General features: G+C 43.1%; 2 protein-coding genes across 2 annotated transcripts; both read left to right on the forward strand.

The window, feature by feature from the left end:
- The first annotated feature begins 651 nt into the window (after window positions 1–651).
- Window positions 652–6,829, forward strand: LOC148197217 (uncharacterized). The gene is made up of 5 exons (XM_088093632.1): window positions 652–1,684; window positions 2,024–2,356; window positions 2,567–3,493; window positions 4,247–4,368; window positions 6,806–6,829. The coding sequence occupies exons 1-5, from the start codon at window positions 652–654 to the stop codon at window positions 6,827–6,829; spliced, it is 2,439 nt and encodes an 812-aa protein (XP_087949758.1).
- A 1,267-nt stretch (window positions 6,830–8,096) lies between these two features.
- Window positions 8,097–15,742, forward strand: LOC148197218 (uncharacterized). Its single transcript, XM_088093633.1, has 5 exons — window positions 8,097–9,129; window positions 9,469–9,801; window positions 10,012–10,938; window positions 11,692–11,782; window positions 15,382–15,742. Exons 1-5 carry the CDS (start codon window positions 8,097–8,099, stop codon window positions 15,740–15,742), a joined length of 2,745 nt encoding a protein of 914 aa, XP_087949759.1.
- Window positions 15,743–16,053: the final 311 nt, after the last annotated feature.

Genomic DNA, 16,053 nt, shown 5'->3' on the forward strand with positions numbered 1-16,053 from the left:
GGATGTGAGCAGATGGTGAGGCACCCCTTGAAGTAATGCTGGAAGAAGAAAATTTGGAGGATGCCAACCTGGTAGAAGTGGAGGTTAAAGCTGCACAGTAGAGTGTTCGTTCTTTAGAAATTACTAGCGTTATTAGGTGCTGTATTTTGATACGTTCGGTTATTTATTTTGTAAGACCGTTCGTCCTGAATTTTGAAGCCTTGTAGTTAGAAATCTGAACGCTTTTAGCTTTGTACGTTCGGTTTTTTTTTTTGAGCAGCTGTTGTAAATATTAAGACTGCACTGTATTTTCTGTAAATGTGATTAGTTCTGATTAATGGTATTTACTATTTATTGGGATGTTACATTTATTGGTATCAGAGCAGTTTTGTTCTTTTAAGGACACTTAGGGTTATGAGTACACTGTGCTTTCGTTGTGTGTTTGTTGTGTGTTTAGTGAGTTATTATTTTTAACTCTTGAACATAACTAACGTACGTTTTCTCTGGTCCAGAAAACGAATGGCGCCTAGACTCCCTCCACCACCTCAACCTAATGAGGCTGACTCGTCCAACAACACTAGACTGTTGGAATCAGTGATAGATAGATTACAGCAACAGAATGTCACGTTGATGGAGCAAAACGCCACTTTAATGCAACAAAACCATAACGCCATGCAGAGTATGGAGGCCGCTCGTGTCAACACAGAAGCGACGCAGAGGCAATTGATGGATATCCTTGCCGCTACCAGGGGCACGGCAGGGGCGTCATCTTCCAACGCTACTCAGCCTGCTGCTGAATGGAGTTTGGAGAGTTTCCTACAACACCACCCTGCCAAATTCAATGGAAAAGGTCTCCCGGATGAAGCGGATCAGTGGTTGAGGGATATGGAAAGAATCTACAACGCCAAAAGATGTCCAGATGAAAACCGTTTGGCGTTCACTGAATATTTGCTGACTGGTGAAGCAAGTCACTGGTGGACGAGCATGAAAGCCATCCTGACGGACGCTCAAAGTCCCATTTCCTGGGGAGTTTTTAGAGCAAAATTCTACGAAGAGTATTTCCCAGACAGTGTGCGTTTTGCTAAGGAAGTGGAGTTCCTTCAATTGGTACAAGGTGGTATGTCCGTATCGGAGTACACTAATAAATTCAAGCATCTGGTTCGTTTTAATACCATGGCTACCAGCGAAGAATGGCAATGCAGGAAGTTTGAGAACGGTTTGAGAAGCGATTTAAAAGTGTTAATATCCTGCTTGTGTATTAGATCTTTCCCTGCCATGGTGGAGAGAGCTAAGGTTCTGGAGAAGAACGTGGCTGAGGCCGAGCAACAGAAGAAGCAGCAATTGAATAGGGGGCAGGTTATATCCAGAAACAATACGAACGTAAGAAGGTCCCCATACGTTCGTCCAACTCAATCATCTGGTGGATCACAAGCCTTGGTCACTGTTGGCCAAGCTGGACAGCAAAGGAGTTTGACGTGCTATCAGTGTGGGGGACCACATTTGAGATGGGCTTGTCCTCAACTTTCTGGAGGAAAACATTGCAACAAGTGTGGGAGGAACGGACACTCGGATCAGGAGTGTAATGTGGGAGGACGAGCGGTAATGAGACCGCCGAATGCTGGAAGAGCTCAACAAGGGAGAGGTGGACGTGCACAAGCAACAGGAAGAGTTTATGCAATTACTGGTGCTGAAGCTGCTCGTTCAGGTACACTTATCACCAGTACTTGCTTACTGTTTGGAAAGCCGTGTGGTGTATTGTATGATTCGGGGGCAACTCATTCCTTCATCTCGAAGGCGTGCGTTGAGAAACTGGGGTTAGTGGAGAGTGAATTACAGTTCGACTTGGTGGTGTCAACCCCAGCGGCTGGTGGGATCAAGACGTCTACAGTTTGTGTAAGATGTTCTATAGAAGTTGAGGGGCGTAGATATAAGGTTAATCTCATTTGCTTACCCCTTCAAGACTTAGAAGTAATTTTGGGGATGGATTGGTTGGCTACCAATCGGATCCTCATTGATTGTGGGAAGAAGGAGTTAGTCTTTCCAGATGAAGAAGAAGAAGAACTGTCAATCACTCTCGGACAGTTTAAGGAGGACATCATGGAGGGAGCAAGCTGTTTCTTGATCATGACGTATGAAGACAATGAGGTAGAGCGTTCGTCCAACAATGAGAGCAGTAGAGGACGAACGGTAGTAGATGAATTCCCGGACGTCTTTCCGGATGAAGTCCCTGGTCTACCTCCCATTCGTGAGGTTGAATTCACGATTGATCTTGTAACTACTGCTGCACCAATCTCGGTTCAACCTTACAGAATGGCACCAGCTGAATTAGTGGAACTCAAGAAGCAGATTGAAGAATTGATGGACAAGAGGTTCATCCGTCCAAGTGCTTCACCATGGGGAGCGCCTGTGTTATTGGTTAAGAAGAAGGATGGCAGCTCTCGGCTATGCATTGATTATAGGCAACTTAATAAGCTGACCATCAAGAACAAGTATCCACTGCCAAGGATAGACGACCTGCTGGATCAATTGCACGGTGCGTGTGTGTTTTCTAAAATTGATTTACGTTCGGGCTATCATCAAATTAGAGTGAAAGAGGAGGACATTCAGAAGACTGCATTTCGGTCTCGTTATGGCCATTATGAGTATGCGGTGATGCCCTTTGGAGTGACAAACGCACGTGCAATTTTCATGGATTACATGAACAGAATTTTTAGGCCGTACCTAGATAAATTTGTAGTAGTGTTCATTGATGACATCCTCATCTACTCCAAGAGCTTTGACGAACATGAAGATCACTTGAGGATCGTTTTGAGCGTGTTGAGGGAGAAAGAATTGTATGCCAAACGTTCAAAGTGTGAATTCTGGATGAAAGAGATCCAATTCTTGGGGCACGTTGTTTCTGCTGGTGGTATTGCAGTGGATCCAGCCAAGGTGAAAGCAGTCCTGGATTGGGAAAGTCCACGTTCAGTCACGGAGGTTAGAAGCTTTGTGGGACTCGCGGGCTATTATAGGAGATTCATTGAGGGATTTTCTAAGATAGTAGCCCCTCTGACTTACCTCACCAGGAAGGACCAGCCTTTTGCTTGGACGGATCGTTGTGAGGAGAGCTTCCAGGAATTGAAGAGGAAATTAACGAGTGCTCCTGTGTTGGTCATTCCAGACACGGCCAAACCTTTTGAAGTGTATTGTGATGCATCGTATCAAGGTTTGGGCTGTGTACTGATGCAGGAAAGGAGGGCAGTGGCGTACGCTTCCAGACAATTGAAAATCCATGAGAAGAATTATCCCACACACGACTTGGAGCTGGCAGCAGTGGTGTTTGCTTTAAAAATATGGAGGCATTACCTGTATGGAGCAACGTTTCAAGTGTTTAGTGATCACAAGAGTCTCAAATACCTCTTTGATCAAAAGGAATTGAATATGAGGCAAAGGAGGTGGCTTGAATTCTTGAAGGATTATGAATTCGAATTGTTGTATCACCCTGGAAAAGCTAATGTGGTGGCGGATGCCTTGAGTAGGAAGGCAGTAAGGGTCTCGGCAATGATGGTTAAGGAGCTGAACTTGGTGGAGAGTTTTAGAGATCTAAGGTTACAGTTCGACTTAGGAACGAACGTTATCAGGTGCTGTAACCTTAGAATTTCCAGTGATGTGTTTGACCGAATTTGGAGGAAGCAACGTGAGGATGAAGAACTGGTGAAAATCTTGAGCGTGCTTGGTACAGATCAGGCTAAGGGATTCAATGCTGGAACGGACGGTCTACTGCGATATATGGGGAGAACGTGCGTTCCAAATGACAATGAGCTGAAGAGGATAATAATGGAGGAGGGACATCACAGCCGTCTTAGCATGCATCCTGGCATGACTAAGATGTATCAGGACCTTCGTTTATCCTTCTGGTGGCCTGGTATGAAGAGTGACATTGCACGTTTTGTGTCTTCTTGTTTAACTTGTCAGCGTGCAAAGGCTGAACACCAAAGACCAGGAGGATTGCTGCAGCCATTGGAAATTCCAGAATGGAAGTGGGACAGCATCTCTATGGATTTCGTGACTCATCTGCCACGTACAGTCCGAAACCATGATTCAATTTGGGTGATTGTAGATAGATTAACTAAGAGCGCCCACTTCCTGGCCGTTAATTTGAAGATGTCCATGACAAACTTGGCCAAGCTGTACGTTAAAGAGATTGTTCGGTTGCATGGAGTTCCCTCAAGTATTATTTCAGACCGAGACACGAGATTCACATCTCGTTTTTGGCAGTCATTGCAAGGAGAATTGGGAAGCAAACTGCAAATGAGTTCTGCCTATCACCCTCAGACGGATGGCCAATCTGAGCGAACCATCCAGACACTTGAAGACTTGTTGAGGACATGTGTTATAGATCATATGGGAGTATGGGATGAAGTTCTGCCGCTTGTTGAATTCACGTATAATAACAGCTTTCAAGCAAGCATAGGAATGGCACCGTTTGAAGCTCTTTATGGAAGAAAGTGTAGAACTCCTTTATGTTGGTTCCAAGAAGGCGAGACTGCATTAACCGGACCTGAATTAATCCAGCAAACAACCGAGAAAGTGAAACTGATCCAAGAACGATTGAAGACGTCTCAAAGCAGGCAGAAATCTTATGCTGATAAGAGAAGAAGACCCTTAGAGTTTGCTGCTGGAGATCACATTTTTCTAAGGTTGAATCCAATCACTGGAGTGGGAAGAGTCCTTCGTCCAAAGAAGCTTTCACCCAAGTTCGTAGGGCCATATCAGATTCTGAAGAAGATTGGATCAGTGGCGTATGAGCTAGCATTACCTCCTCAACTGTCCAACCTTCATCCAGTCTTTCATGTTTCTCAACTCAGGAAATATATAGCTGATCCATCACACGTACTGGAGTTAGAAGACATCCAACTTCGCCCAGACCGGACACTGGAGATGCAACCTGTTTGTGTGGAAGACAGCCGCACCAGACTCTACAAAGGAAAGGATGTTCGTCTCGTGAAAGTGGTGTGGAATGCAAAGACTGGTGACTCAACATGGGAGGTTGAAGAGGCTGTAAAGGAATTGTACCCGCACCTATTTCCTGGTAAGCTTTAGAATTTTCGAGGACGAAAATTTTTGTAGTTAGGGGGAATGTGAGAACCTGAATAATTAACACACCTAAATCCACACTCTGATCATCTTTTAATGCACCTGGCCACGTCAAAACTCCACTCACCTCCACTCTGCATGCGCCTGCCATGTGTCACGGTTGGAGCATTCTGAGAACGTTAGTGGGAGACAAGTGGCGTGTGGAGGATGAGGAGTTCATTCTGCATGGGAAGAGAAAAATAATTCTGAAAACTCTCCCTCTTCCTCCTGCATGTTTCATCTTCTTCTCTGCAATCCTAATTTCAAATTCCTTGCCCTCTCTCTAAACCGTTTTCATCTTCTCTCTAAGATAACTCACCATCATCTCCTCCGATCTCATTTCAGACACCGTAGACACACTCCCTGCACCGTGAGCATCATTTTGAACCGAACAGAACTGAGAACTGAACTGGTAAGTTCTCGTCTCTGCACCTTCGTCCATTTAGTTCATGCGAACCAAAGTTCTGGTTGCATGCATGGGTTAGAAGTCTGATCTGTTTATGATTTTGGTGTATTAGATTAAGTGGAAGTGGTTGAGTGAATTTCTGGATAGAAAGCCGTGAGAGCACTAGAGAAACCATAAGCATTTGGAAGTGCACTGCTAGACCAGGTAAGGGAAGCTTTAGTAATTTAATTTAATACTGGTTTGATGTCTATGACAGTAATGAAGTGTACTGGTTGTCTAAAATGTATGAAATATATGAATTTTGAGTGTGCCTGAATAAGCATGGTTGCCCTGGATGTATATTATGAATGTTGTTTGAACCGTATGCAGAGAATGAGATGTATGATTTGGAATATGATTGAATTTCTGTATGATTTGGAATGATAATACTTGGAACTGGATGTTGATGATGATACGTTTGAAACTGGAAAATGGAAGATTCTGTATTGATGAAATGATAATATGAATTCTGTAATGTATGAGATTTGTGTTAAAGATAAATTCTAAGTTATGGATCGTATGAAAATTTTGAAGTTAATGTGAATGAAAAATCTGGAAATCTGATCTTTTCTGATTGATGATGTACGCTCGTCATCGAACGGTCTTATACCGTTCGGTTTCCCTGGAAAATAACTTAGAATAAGAATTCTTTCATTTGGAGAGGATTCTGATTGAGAACGAGCGTTATTTGTGTGAAGAGCTAGTTTTGAGCGTTCGGCTCAGCTTAGCGTGTCCAACCATTTAAAATAAATTGAAGAGTATTTAGAACGCTCGGTTTTGTTTACCAGCGTTCGTCATAAGTAGCGCTTAGTATTATACTGAGCGTTCGTCCAAATGAGCTCTCGGTCTTAGATCGAGCGTTCGTCCTAATTCGCGTTCGGTCTGATACCGAACGTTCGTTCTAATTGAGCGTTCGTTCTATTTTAGTGCTTGGTCATTTACCTAGCGTTCGTCCTAAGCAGTGTTCGGTTTTGTAACTGAACGCTCGTCCTTATCATTGCTTCGTGAGCGAACGTAACTAGCGTTCGTCCAAATTCTTAATTGACGTTCGGTCATTTACTGGCAGTGTTCGTTTCCGAATTTAATAATGCTCTGACCATTTCTCTGAATATATTTAAAACTGTGTTTGTCCTTTTGATTTAACCTCAATTCTTTATACTTAGAATTTTCCTAAGTATTACTCTGATCTTCTAGACTCAATCTCAATTAAATTACTCATTCGTTTTAACGTTTGTGAATGGATAATGGTTCGTTTCTTTTGTTCAGAAACGCGACTGCAGTGTACTGTAATACATTCATCTTGATCTATTAGATGAAAAACTTTTGTTTAAATTAAGAGAGTGGAACACAGAATGGAAATCTGAATAAGAGGAATGGTTAATAATGTGCGAATGACATTGTGAATGAATTTTATTGGATTGGATTGTGAATGAGCGTTCCAAGGAGGAACGTCTCCATGATGTGAATATGAGAAGTAGTGTAGTATGACCATGGTAAAATCGCTGATGGCTGTTCATCCTGATATTCCGTGAGTGCTCATCCTCATGTAGAGGGGAGTAGGTCATGCGTGGGAATGGCAGGAGGCCCTAGTCCTATTGAGTACTTTGGACTGATAAGTGTTAACCTCGGGTGGCAGCTGTTGAGGGTATCCCAGTTACTACATCACCCGGGTGCACGAACGCCTGCGGTTACATGGATTCATACAGTCCGGACAGTCGTCATTTATGAGAATTTGGATGAGTTATGATATGCTTTGATATAGTGCTGTATGAATTGTATGATTGATTATGTATGTTAAAGTTTATGTTGTGTGTATGAATTAAATTATCTAAGCTTACCCTTGCAATTCCTTGTGTTGTCTACTGTTTATGTATGTCCGTCTTGTCAATGCAATGATCATCCGTTGTGGATGTGAGCAGATGGTGAGGCACCCCTTGAAGTAATGCTGGAAGAAGAAAATTTGGAGGATGCCAACCTGGTAGAAGTGGAGGTTAAAGCTGCACAGTAGAGTGTTCGTTCTTTAGAAATTACTAGCGTTATTAGGTGCTGTATTTTGATACGTTCGGTTATTTATTTTGTAAGACCGTTCGTCCTGAATTTTGAAGCCTTGTAGTTAGAAATCTGAACGCTTTTAGCTTTGTACGTTCGGTTTTTTTTTTGAGCAGCTGTTGTAAATATTAAGACTGCACTGTATTTTCTGTAAATGTGATTAGTTCTGATTAATGGTATTTACTATTTATTGGGATGTTACATTTATTGGTATCAGAGCAGTTTTGTTCTTTTAAGGACACTTAGGGTTATGAGTACACTGTGCTTTCGTTGTGTGTTTGTTGTGTGTTTAGTGAGTTATTATTTTTAACTCTTGAACATAACTAACGTACGTTTTCTCTGGTCCAGAAAACGAATGGCGCCTAGACTCCCTCCACCACCTCAACCTAATGAGGCTGACTCGTCCAACAACACTAGACTGTTGGAATCAGTGATAGATAGATTACAGCAACAGAATGTCACGTTGATGGAGCAAAACGCCACTTTAATGCAACAAAACCATAACGCCATGCAGAGTATGGAGGCCGCTCGTGTCAACACAGAAGCGACGCAGAGGCAATTGATGGATATCCTTGCCGCTACCAGGGGCACGGCAGGGGCGTCATCTTCCAACGCTACTCAGCCTGCTGCTGAATGGAGTTTGGAGAGTTTCCTACAACACCACCCTGCCAAATTCAATGGAAAAGGTCTCCCGGATGAAGCGGATCAGTGGTTGAGGGATATGGAAAGAATCTACAACGCCAAAAGATGTCCAGATGAAAACCGTTTGGCGTTCACTGAATATTTGCTGACTGGTGAAGCAAGTCACTGGTGGACGAGCATGAAAGCCATCCTGACGGACGCTCAAAGTCCCATTTCCTGGGGAGTTTTTAGAGCAAAATTCTACGAAGAGTATTTCCCAGACAGTGTGCGTTTTGCTAAGGAAGTGGAGTTCCTTCAATTGGTACAAGGTGGTATGTCCGTATCGGAGTACACTAATAAATTCAAGCATCTGGTTCGTTTTAATACCATGGCTACCAGCGAAGAATGGCAATGCAGGAAGTTTGAGAACGGTTTGAGAAGCGATTTAAAAGTGTTAATATCCTGCTTGTGTATTAGATCTTTCCCTGCCATGGTGGAGAGAGCTAAGGTTCTGGAGAAGAACGTGGCTGAGGCCGAGCAACAGAAGAAGCAGCAATTGAATAGGGGGCAGGTTATATCCAGAAACAATACGAACGTAAGAAGGTCCCCATACGTTCGTCCAACTCAATCATCTGGTGGATCACAAGCCTTGGTCACTGTTGGCCAAGCTGGACAGCAAAGGAGTTTGACGTGCTATCAGTGTGGGGGACCACATTTGAGATGGGCTTGTCCTCAACTTTCTGGAGGAAAACATTGCAACAAGTGTGGGAGGAACGGACACTCGGATCAGGAGTGTAATGTGGGAGGACGAGCGGTAATGAGACCGCCGAATGCTGGAAGAGCTCAACAAGGGAGAGGTGGACGTGCACAAGCAACAGGAAGAGTTTATGCAATTACTGGTGCTGAAGCTGCTCGTTCAGGTACACTTATCACCAGTACTTGCTTACTGTTTGGAAAGCCGTGTGGTGTATTGTATGATTCGGGGGCAACTCATTCCTTCATCTCGAAGGCGTGCGTTGAGAAACTGGGGTTAGTGGAGAGTGAATTACAGTTCGACTTGGTGGTGTCAACCCCAGCGGCTGGTGGGATCAAGACGTCTACAGTTTGTGTAAGATGTTCTATAGAAGTTGAGGGGCGTAGATATAAGGTTAATCTCATTTGCTTACCCCTTCAAGACTTAGAAGTAATTTTGGGGATGGATTGGTTGGCTACCAATCGGATCCTCATTGATTGTGGGAAGAAGGAGTTAGTCTTTCCAGATGAAGAAGAAGAAGAACTGTCAATCACTCTCGGACAGTTTAAGGAGGACATCATGGAGGGAGCAAGCTGTTTCTTGATCATGACGTATGAAGACAATGAGGTAGAGCGTTCGTCCAACAATGAGAGCAGTAGAGGACGAACGGTAGTAGATGAATTCCCGGACGTCTTTCCGGATGAAGTCCCTGGTCTACCTCCCATTCGTGAGGTTGAATTCACGATTGATCTTGTAACTACTGCTGCACCAATCTCGGTTCAACCTTACAGAATGGCACCAGCTGAATTAGTGGAACTCAAGAAGCAGATTGAAGAATTGATGGACAAGAGGTTCATCCGTCCAAGTGCTTCACCATGGGGAGCGCCTGTGTTATTGGTTAAGAAGAAGGATGGCAGCTCTCGGCTATGCATTGATTATAGGCAACTTAATAAGCTGACCATCAAGAACAAGTATCCACTGCCAAGGATAGACGACCTGCTGGATCAATTGCACGGTGCGTGTGTGTTTTCTAAAATTGATTTACGTTCGGGCTATCATCAAATTAGAGTGAAAGAGGAGGACATTCAGAAGACTGCATTTCGGTCTCGTTATGGCCATTATGAGTATGTGGTGATGCCCTTTGGAGTGACAAACGCACCTGCAATTTTCATGGATTACATGAACAGAATTTTTAGGCCGTACCTAGATAAATTTGTAGTAGTGTTCATTGATGACATCCTCATCTACTCCAAGAGCTTTGACGAACATGAAGATCACTTGAGGATCGTTTTGAGCGTGTTGAGGGAGAAAGAATTGTATGCCAAACGTTCAAAGTGTGAATTCTGGATGAAAGAGATCCAATTCTTGGGGCACGTTGTTTCTGCTGGTGGTATTGCAGTGGATCCAGCCAAGGTGAAAGCAGTCCTGGATTGGGAAAGTCCACGTTCAGTCACGGAGGTTAGAAGCTTTGTGGGACTCGCGGGCTATTATAGGAGATTCATTGAGGGATTTTCTAAGATAGTAGCCCCTCTGACTTACCTCACCAGGAAGGACCAGCCTTTTGCTTGGACGGATCGTTGTGAGGAGAGCTTCCAGGAATTGAAGAGGAAATTAACGAGTGCTCCTGTGTTGGTCATTCCAGACACGGCCAAACCTTTTGAAGTGTATTGTGATGCATCGTATCAAGGTTTGGGCTGTGTACTGATGCAGGAAAGGAGGGCAGTGGCGTACGCTTCCAGACAATTGAAAATCCATGAGAAGAATTATCCCACACACGACTTGGAGCTGGCAGCAGTGGTGTTTGCTTTAAAAATATGGAGGCATTACCTGTATGGAGCAACGTTTCAAGTGTTTAGTGATCACAAGAGTCTCAAATACCTCTTTGATCAAAAGGAATTGAATATGAGGCAAAGGAGGTGGCTTGAATTCTTGAAGGATTATGAATTCGAATTGTTGTATCACCCTGGAAAAGCTAATGTGGTGGCGGATGCCTTGAGTAGGAAGGCAGTAAGGGTCTCGGCAATGATGGTTAAGGAGCTGAACTTGGTGGAGAGTTTTAGAGATCTAAGGTTACAGTTCGACTTAGGAACGAACGTTATCAGGTGCTGTAACCTTAGAATTTCCAGTGATGTGTTTGACCGAATTTGGAGGAAGCAACGTGAGGATGAAGAACTGGTGAAAATCTTGAGCGTGCTTGGTACAGATCAGGCTAAGGGATTCAATGCTGGAACGGACGGTCTACTGCGATATATGGGGAGAACGTGCGTTCCAAATGACAATGAGCTGAAGAGGATAATAATGGAGGAGGGACATCACAGCCGTCTTAGCATGCATCCTGGCATGACTAAGATGTATCAGGACCTTCGTTTATCCTTCTGGTGGCCTGGTATGAAGAGTGACATTGCACGTTTTGTGTCTTCTTGTTTAACTTGTCAGCGTGCAAAGGCTGAACACCAAAGACCAGGAGGATTGCTGCAGCCATTGGAAATTCCAGAATGGAAGTGGGACAGCATCTCTATGGATTTCGTGACTCATCTGCCACGTACAGTCCGAAACCATGATTCAATTTGGGTGATTGTAGATAGATTAACTAAGAGCGCCCACTTCCTGGCCGTTAATTTGAAGATGTCCATGACAAACTTGGCCAAGCTGTACGTTAAAGAGATTGTTCGGTTGCATGGAGTTCCCTCAAGTATTATTTCAGACCGAGACACGAGATTCACATCTCGTTTTTGGCAGTCATTGCAAGGAGAATTGGGAAGCAAACTGCAAATGAGTTCTGCCTATCACCCTCAGACGGATGGCCAATCTGAGCGAACCATCCAGACACTTGAAGACTTGTTGAGGACATGTGTTATAGATCATATGGGAGTATGGGATGAAGTTCTGCCGCTTGTTGAATTCACGTATAATAACAGCTTTCAAGCAAGCATAGGAATGGCACCGTTTGAAGCTCTTTATGGAAGAAAGTGTAGAACTCCTTTATGTTGGTTCCAAGAAGGCGAGACTGCATTAACCGGACCTGAATTAATCCAGCAAACAACCGAGAAAGTGAAACTGATCCAAGAACGATTGAAGACGTCTCAAAGCAGGCAGAAATCTTATGCTGATAAGAGAAGAAGACCCTTAGAGTTTGCTGCTGGAGATCACATTTTTCTAAGGTTGAATCCAATCACTGGAGTGGGAAGAGTCCTTCGTCCAAAGAAGCTTTCACCCAAGTTCGTAGGGCCATATCAGATTCTGAAGAAGATTGGATCAGTGGCGTATGAGCTAGCATTACCTCCTCAACTGTCCAACCTTCATCCAGTCTTTCATGTTTCTCAACTCAGGAAATATATAGCTGATCCATCACACGTACTGGAGTTAGAAGACATCCAACTTCGCCCAGACCGGACACTGGAGATGCAACCTGTTTGTGTGGAAGACAGCCGCACCAGACTCTACAAAGGAAAGGATGTTCGTCTCGTGAAAGTGGTGTGGAATGCAAAGACTGGTGACTCAACATGGGAGGTTGAAGAGGCTGTAAAGGAATTGTACCCGCACCTATTTCCTGGTAAGCTTTAGAATTTTCGAGGACGAAAATTTTTGTAGTTAGGGGGAATGTGAGAACCTGAATAATTAACACACCTAAATCCACACTCTGATCATCTTTTAATGCACCTGGCCACGTCAAAACTCCACTCACCTCCACTCTGCATGCGCCGGCCATGTGTCACGGTTGGAGCATTCTGAGAACGTTAGTGGGAGACAAGTGGCGTGTGGAGGATGGGGAGTTCATTCTGCATGGGAAGAGAAAAATAATTCTGAAAACTCTCCCTCTTCCTCCTGCATGTTTCATCTTCTTCTCTGCAATCCTAATTTCAAATTCCTTGCCCTCTCTCTAAACCGTTTTCATCTTCTCTCTAAGATAACTCACCATCATCTCCTCCGATCTCATTTCAGACACCGTAGACACACTCCCTGCACCGTGAGCATCATTTTGAACCGAACAGAACTGAGAACTGAACTGGTAAGTTCTCGTCTCTGCACCTTCGTCCATTTAGTTCATGCGAACCAAAGTTCTGGTTGCATGCATGGGTTAGAAGTCTGATCTGTTTATGATTTTGGTGTATTAGATTAAGTGGAAGTGGTTGAGTGAATTTCTGGATAGAAAGCCGTGAGAGCACTAGAGAAACCATAAGCATTTGGAAGTGCACTGCTAGACCAGGTAAGGGAAGCTTTAGTAATTTAATTTAATACTGGTTTGATGTCTATGACAGTAATGAAGTGTACTGGTTGTCTAAAATGTATGAAATATATGAATTTTGAGTGTGCCTGAATAAGCATGGTTGCCCTGGATGTATATTATGAATGTTGTTTGAACCGTATGCAGAGAATGAGATGTATGATTTGGAATATGATTGAATTTCTGTATGATTTGGAATGATAATACTTGGAACTGGATGTTGATGATGATACGTTTGAAACTAGAAAATGGAAGATTCTGTATTGATGAAATGATAATATGAATTCTGTAATGTATGAGATTTGTGTTAAAGATAAATTCTAAGTTATGGATCGTATGAAAATTTTGAAGTTAATGTGAATGAAAAATCTGGAAATCTGATCTTTTCTGATTGATGATGTACGCTCGTCATCGAACGGTCTTATACCGTTCGGTTTCCCTGGAAAATAACTTAGAATAAGAATTCTTTCATTTGGAGAGGATTCTGATTGAGAACGAGCGTTATTTGTGTGAAGAGCTAGTTTTGAGCGTTCGGCTCAGCTTAGCGTGTCCAACCATTTAAAATAAATTGAAGAGTATTTAGAACGCTCGGTTTTGTTTACCAGCGTTCGTCATAAGTAGCGCTTAGTATTATACTGAGCGTTCGTCCAAATGAGCTCTCGGTCTTAGATCGAGCGTTCGTCCTAATTCGCGTTCGGTCTGATACCGAACGTTCGTTCTAATTGAGCGTTCGTTCTATTTTAGTGCTTGGTCATTTACCTAGCGTTCGTCCTAAGCAGTGTTCGGTTTTGTAACTGAACGCTCGTCCTTATCATTGCTTCGTGAGCGAACGTAACTAGCGTTCGTCCAAATTCTTAATTGACGTTCGGTCATTTACTGGCAGTGTTCGTTTCCGAATTTAATAATGCTCTGACCATTTCTCTGAATATATTTAAAACTGTGTTTGTCCTTTTGATTTAACCTCAATTCTTTATACTTAGAATTTTCCTAAGTATTACTCTGATCTTCTAGACTCAATCTCAATTAAATTACTCATTCGTTTTAACGTTCGTGAATGGATAATGGTTCGTTTCTTTTGTTCAGAAACGCGACTGCAGTGTACTGTAATACATTCATCTTGATCTATTAGATGAAAAACTTTTGTTTAAATTAAGAGAGTGGAACACAGAATGGAAATCTGAATAAGAGGAATGGTTAATAATGTGCGAATGACATTGTGAATGAATTTTATTGGATTGGATTGTGAATGAGCGTTCCAAGGAGGAACGTCTCCATGATGTGAATATGAGAAGTAGTGTAGTATGACCATGGTAAAATCGCTGATGGCTGTTCATCCTGATATTCCGTGAGTGCTCATCCTCATGTAGAGGGGAGTAGGTCATGCGTGGGAATGGCAGGAGGCCCTAGTCCTATTGAGTACTTTGGACTGATAAGTGTTAACCTCGGGTGGCAGCTGTTGAGGGTATCCCAGTTACTACATCACCCGGGTGCACGAACGCCTGCGGTTACATGGATTCATACAGTCCGGACAGTCGTCATTTATGAGAATTTGGATGAGTTATGATATGCTTTGATATAGTGCTGTATGAATTGTATGATTGATTATGTATGTTAAAGTTTATGTTGTGTGTATGAATTAAATTATCTAAGCTTACCCTTGCAATTCCTTGTGTTGTCTACTGTTTATGTATGTCCGTCTTGTCAATGCAATGATCATCCGTTGTGGATGTGAGCAGATGGTGAGGCACCCCTTGAAGTAATGCTGGAAGAAGAAAATTTGGAGGATGCCAACCTGGTAGAAGTGGAGGTTAAAGCTGCACAGTAGAGTGTTCGTTCTTTAGAAATTACTAGCGTTATTAGGTGCTGTATTTTGATACGTTCTGTTATTTATTTTGTAAGACCGTTCGTCCTGAATTTTGAAGCCTTGTAGTTAGAAATCTGAACGCTTTTAGCTTTGTACGTTCGGTTTTTATTTTGAGCAGCTGTTGTAAATATTAAGACTGCACTGTATTTTCTGTAAATGTGATTAGTTCTGATTAATGGTATTTACTATTTATTGGGATGTTACATTTATTGGTATCAGAGCAGTTTTGTTCTTTTAAGGACACTTAGGGTTATGAGTACACTGTGCTTTCGTTGTGTGCTTGTTGTGTGTTTAGTGAGTTATTATTTTTAACTCTTGAACATAACTAACGTACGTTTTCTCTGGTCCAGAAAACGAATGGTGCCTAGACTCCCTCCACCACCTCAACCTAATGAGGCTGACTCGTCCAACAACACTAGACTGTTGGAATCAGTGATAGATAGATTACAGCAACAGAATGTCACGTTGATGGAGCAAAACGCCACTTTAATGCAACAAAACCATAACGCCATGCAGAGTATGGAGGCCGCTCGTGTCAACACAGAAGCGACGCAGAGGCAATTGATGGATATCCTTGCCGCTACCAGGGGCACGGCAGGGGCGTCATCTTCCAACGCTACTCAGCCTGCTGCTGAATGGAGTTTGGAGAGTTTCCTACAACACCACCCTGCCAAATTCAATGGAAAAGGTCTCCCGGATGAAGCGGATTAGTGGTTGAGGGATATGGAAAGAATCTACAACGCCAAAAGATGTCCAGATGAAAACCGTTTGGCGTTCACTGAATATTTGCTGACTGGTGAAGCAAGTCACTGGTGGACGAGCATGAAAGCCATCCTGACGGACGCTCAAAGTCCCATTTCCTGGGGAGTTTTTAGAGCAAAATTCTACGAAGAGTATTTCCCAGACAGTGTGCGTTTTGCTAAGGAAGTGGAGTTCCTTCAATTGGTACAAGGTGGTATGTCCGTATCGGAGTACACTAATAAATTCAAGCATCTGGTTCGTTTTAATACCATGGCTACCAG

This window comes from Vigna umbellata, chromosome 6, assembly GCF_029865625.1.
Source record: "Vigna umbellata cultivar VRB3 chromosome 6, Vumbellata_1.0, whole genome shotgun sequence".
Taxonomy (NCBI): domain Eukaryota; kingdom Viridiplantae; phylum Streptophyta; class Magnoliopsida; order Fabales; family Fabaceae; genus Vigna; species Vigna umbellata.

Bases quoted from the DNA above. Each gene is read 5' to 3' on its own strand.
- LOC148197217 (XM_088093632.1), top strand. From the start codon at position 652: ATGCAGAGTATGGAGGCCGCTCGTGTCAACACAGAAGCGACGCAGAGG. The intron at 1,685-2,023 runs GTACACTTATCA...TAGTCTTTCCAG, and splicing joins TGCTGAAGCTGCTCGTTCAG to ATGAAGAAGAAGAAGAACTG. The intron at 2,357-2,566 runs GTCCAAGTGCTT...ATCAAATTAGAG, and splicing joins GATGGACAAGAGGTTCATCC to TGAAAGAGGAGGACATTCAG.
- LOC148197218 (XM_088093633.1), top strand. From the start codon at position 8,097: ATGCAGAGTATGGAGGCCGCTCGTGTCAACACAGAAGCGACGCAGAGG. The intron at 9,802-10,011 runs GTCCAAGTGCTT...ATCAAATTAGAG, and splicing joins GATGGACAAGAGGTTCATCC to TGAAAGAGGAGGACATTCAG. The intron at 10,939-11,691 runs GTAGGAAGGCAG...AGTCATTGCAAG, and splicing joins TGTGGTGGCGGATGCCTTGA to GAGAATTGGGAAGCAAACTG.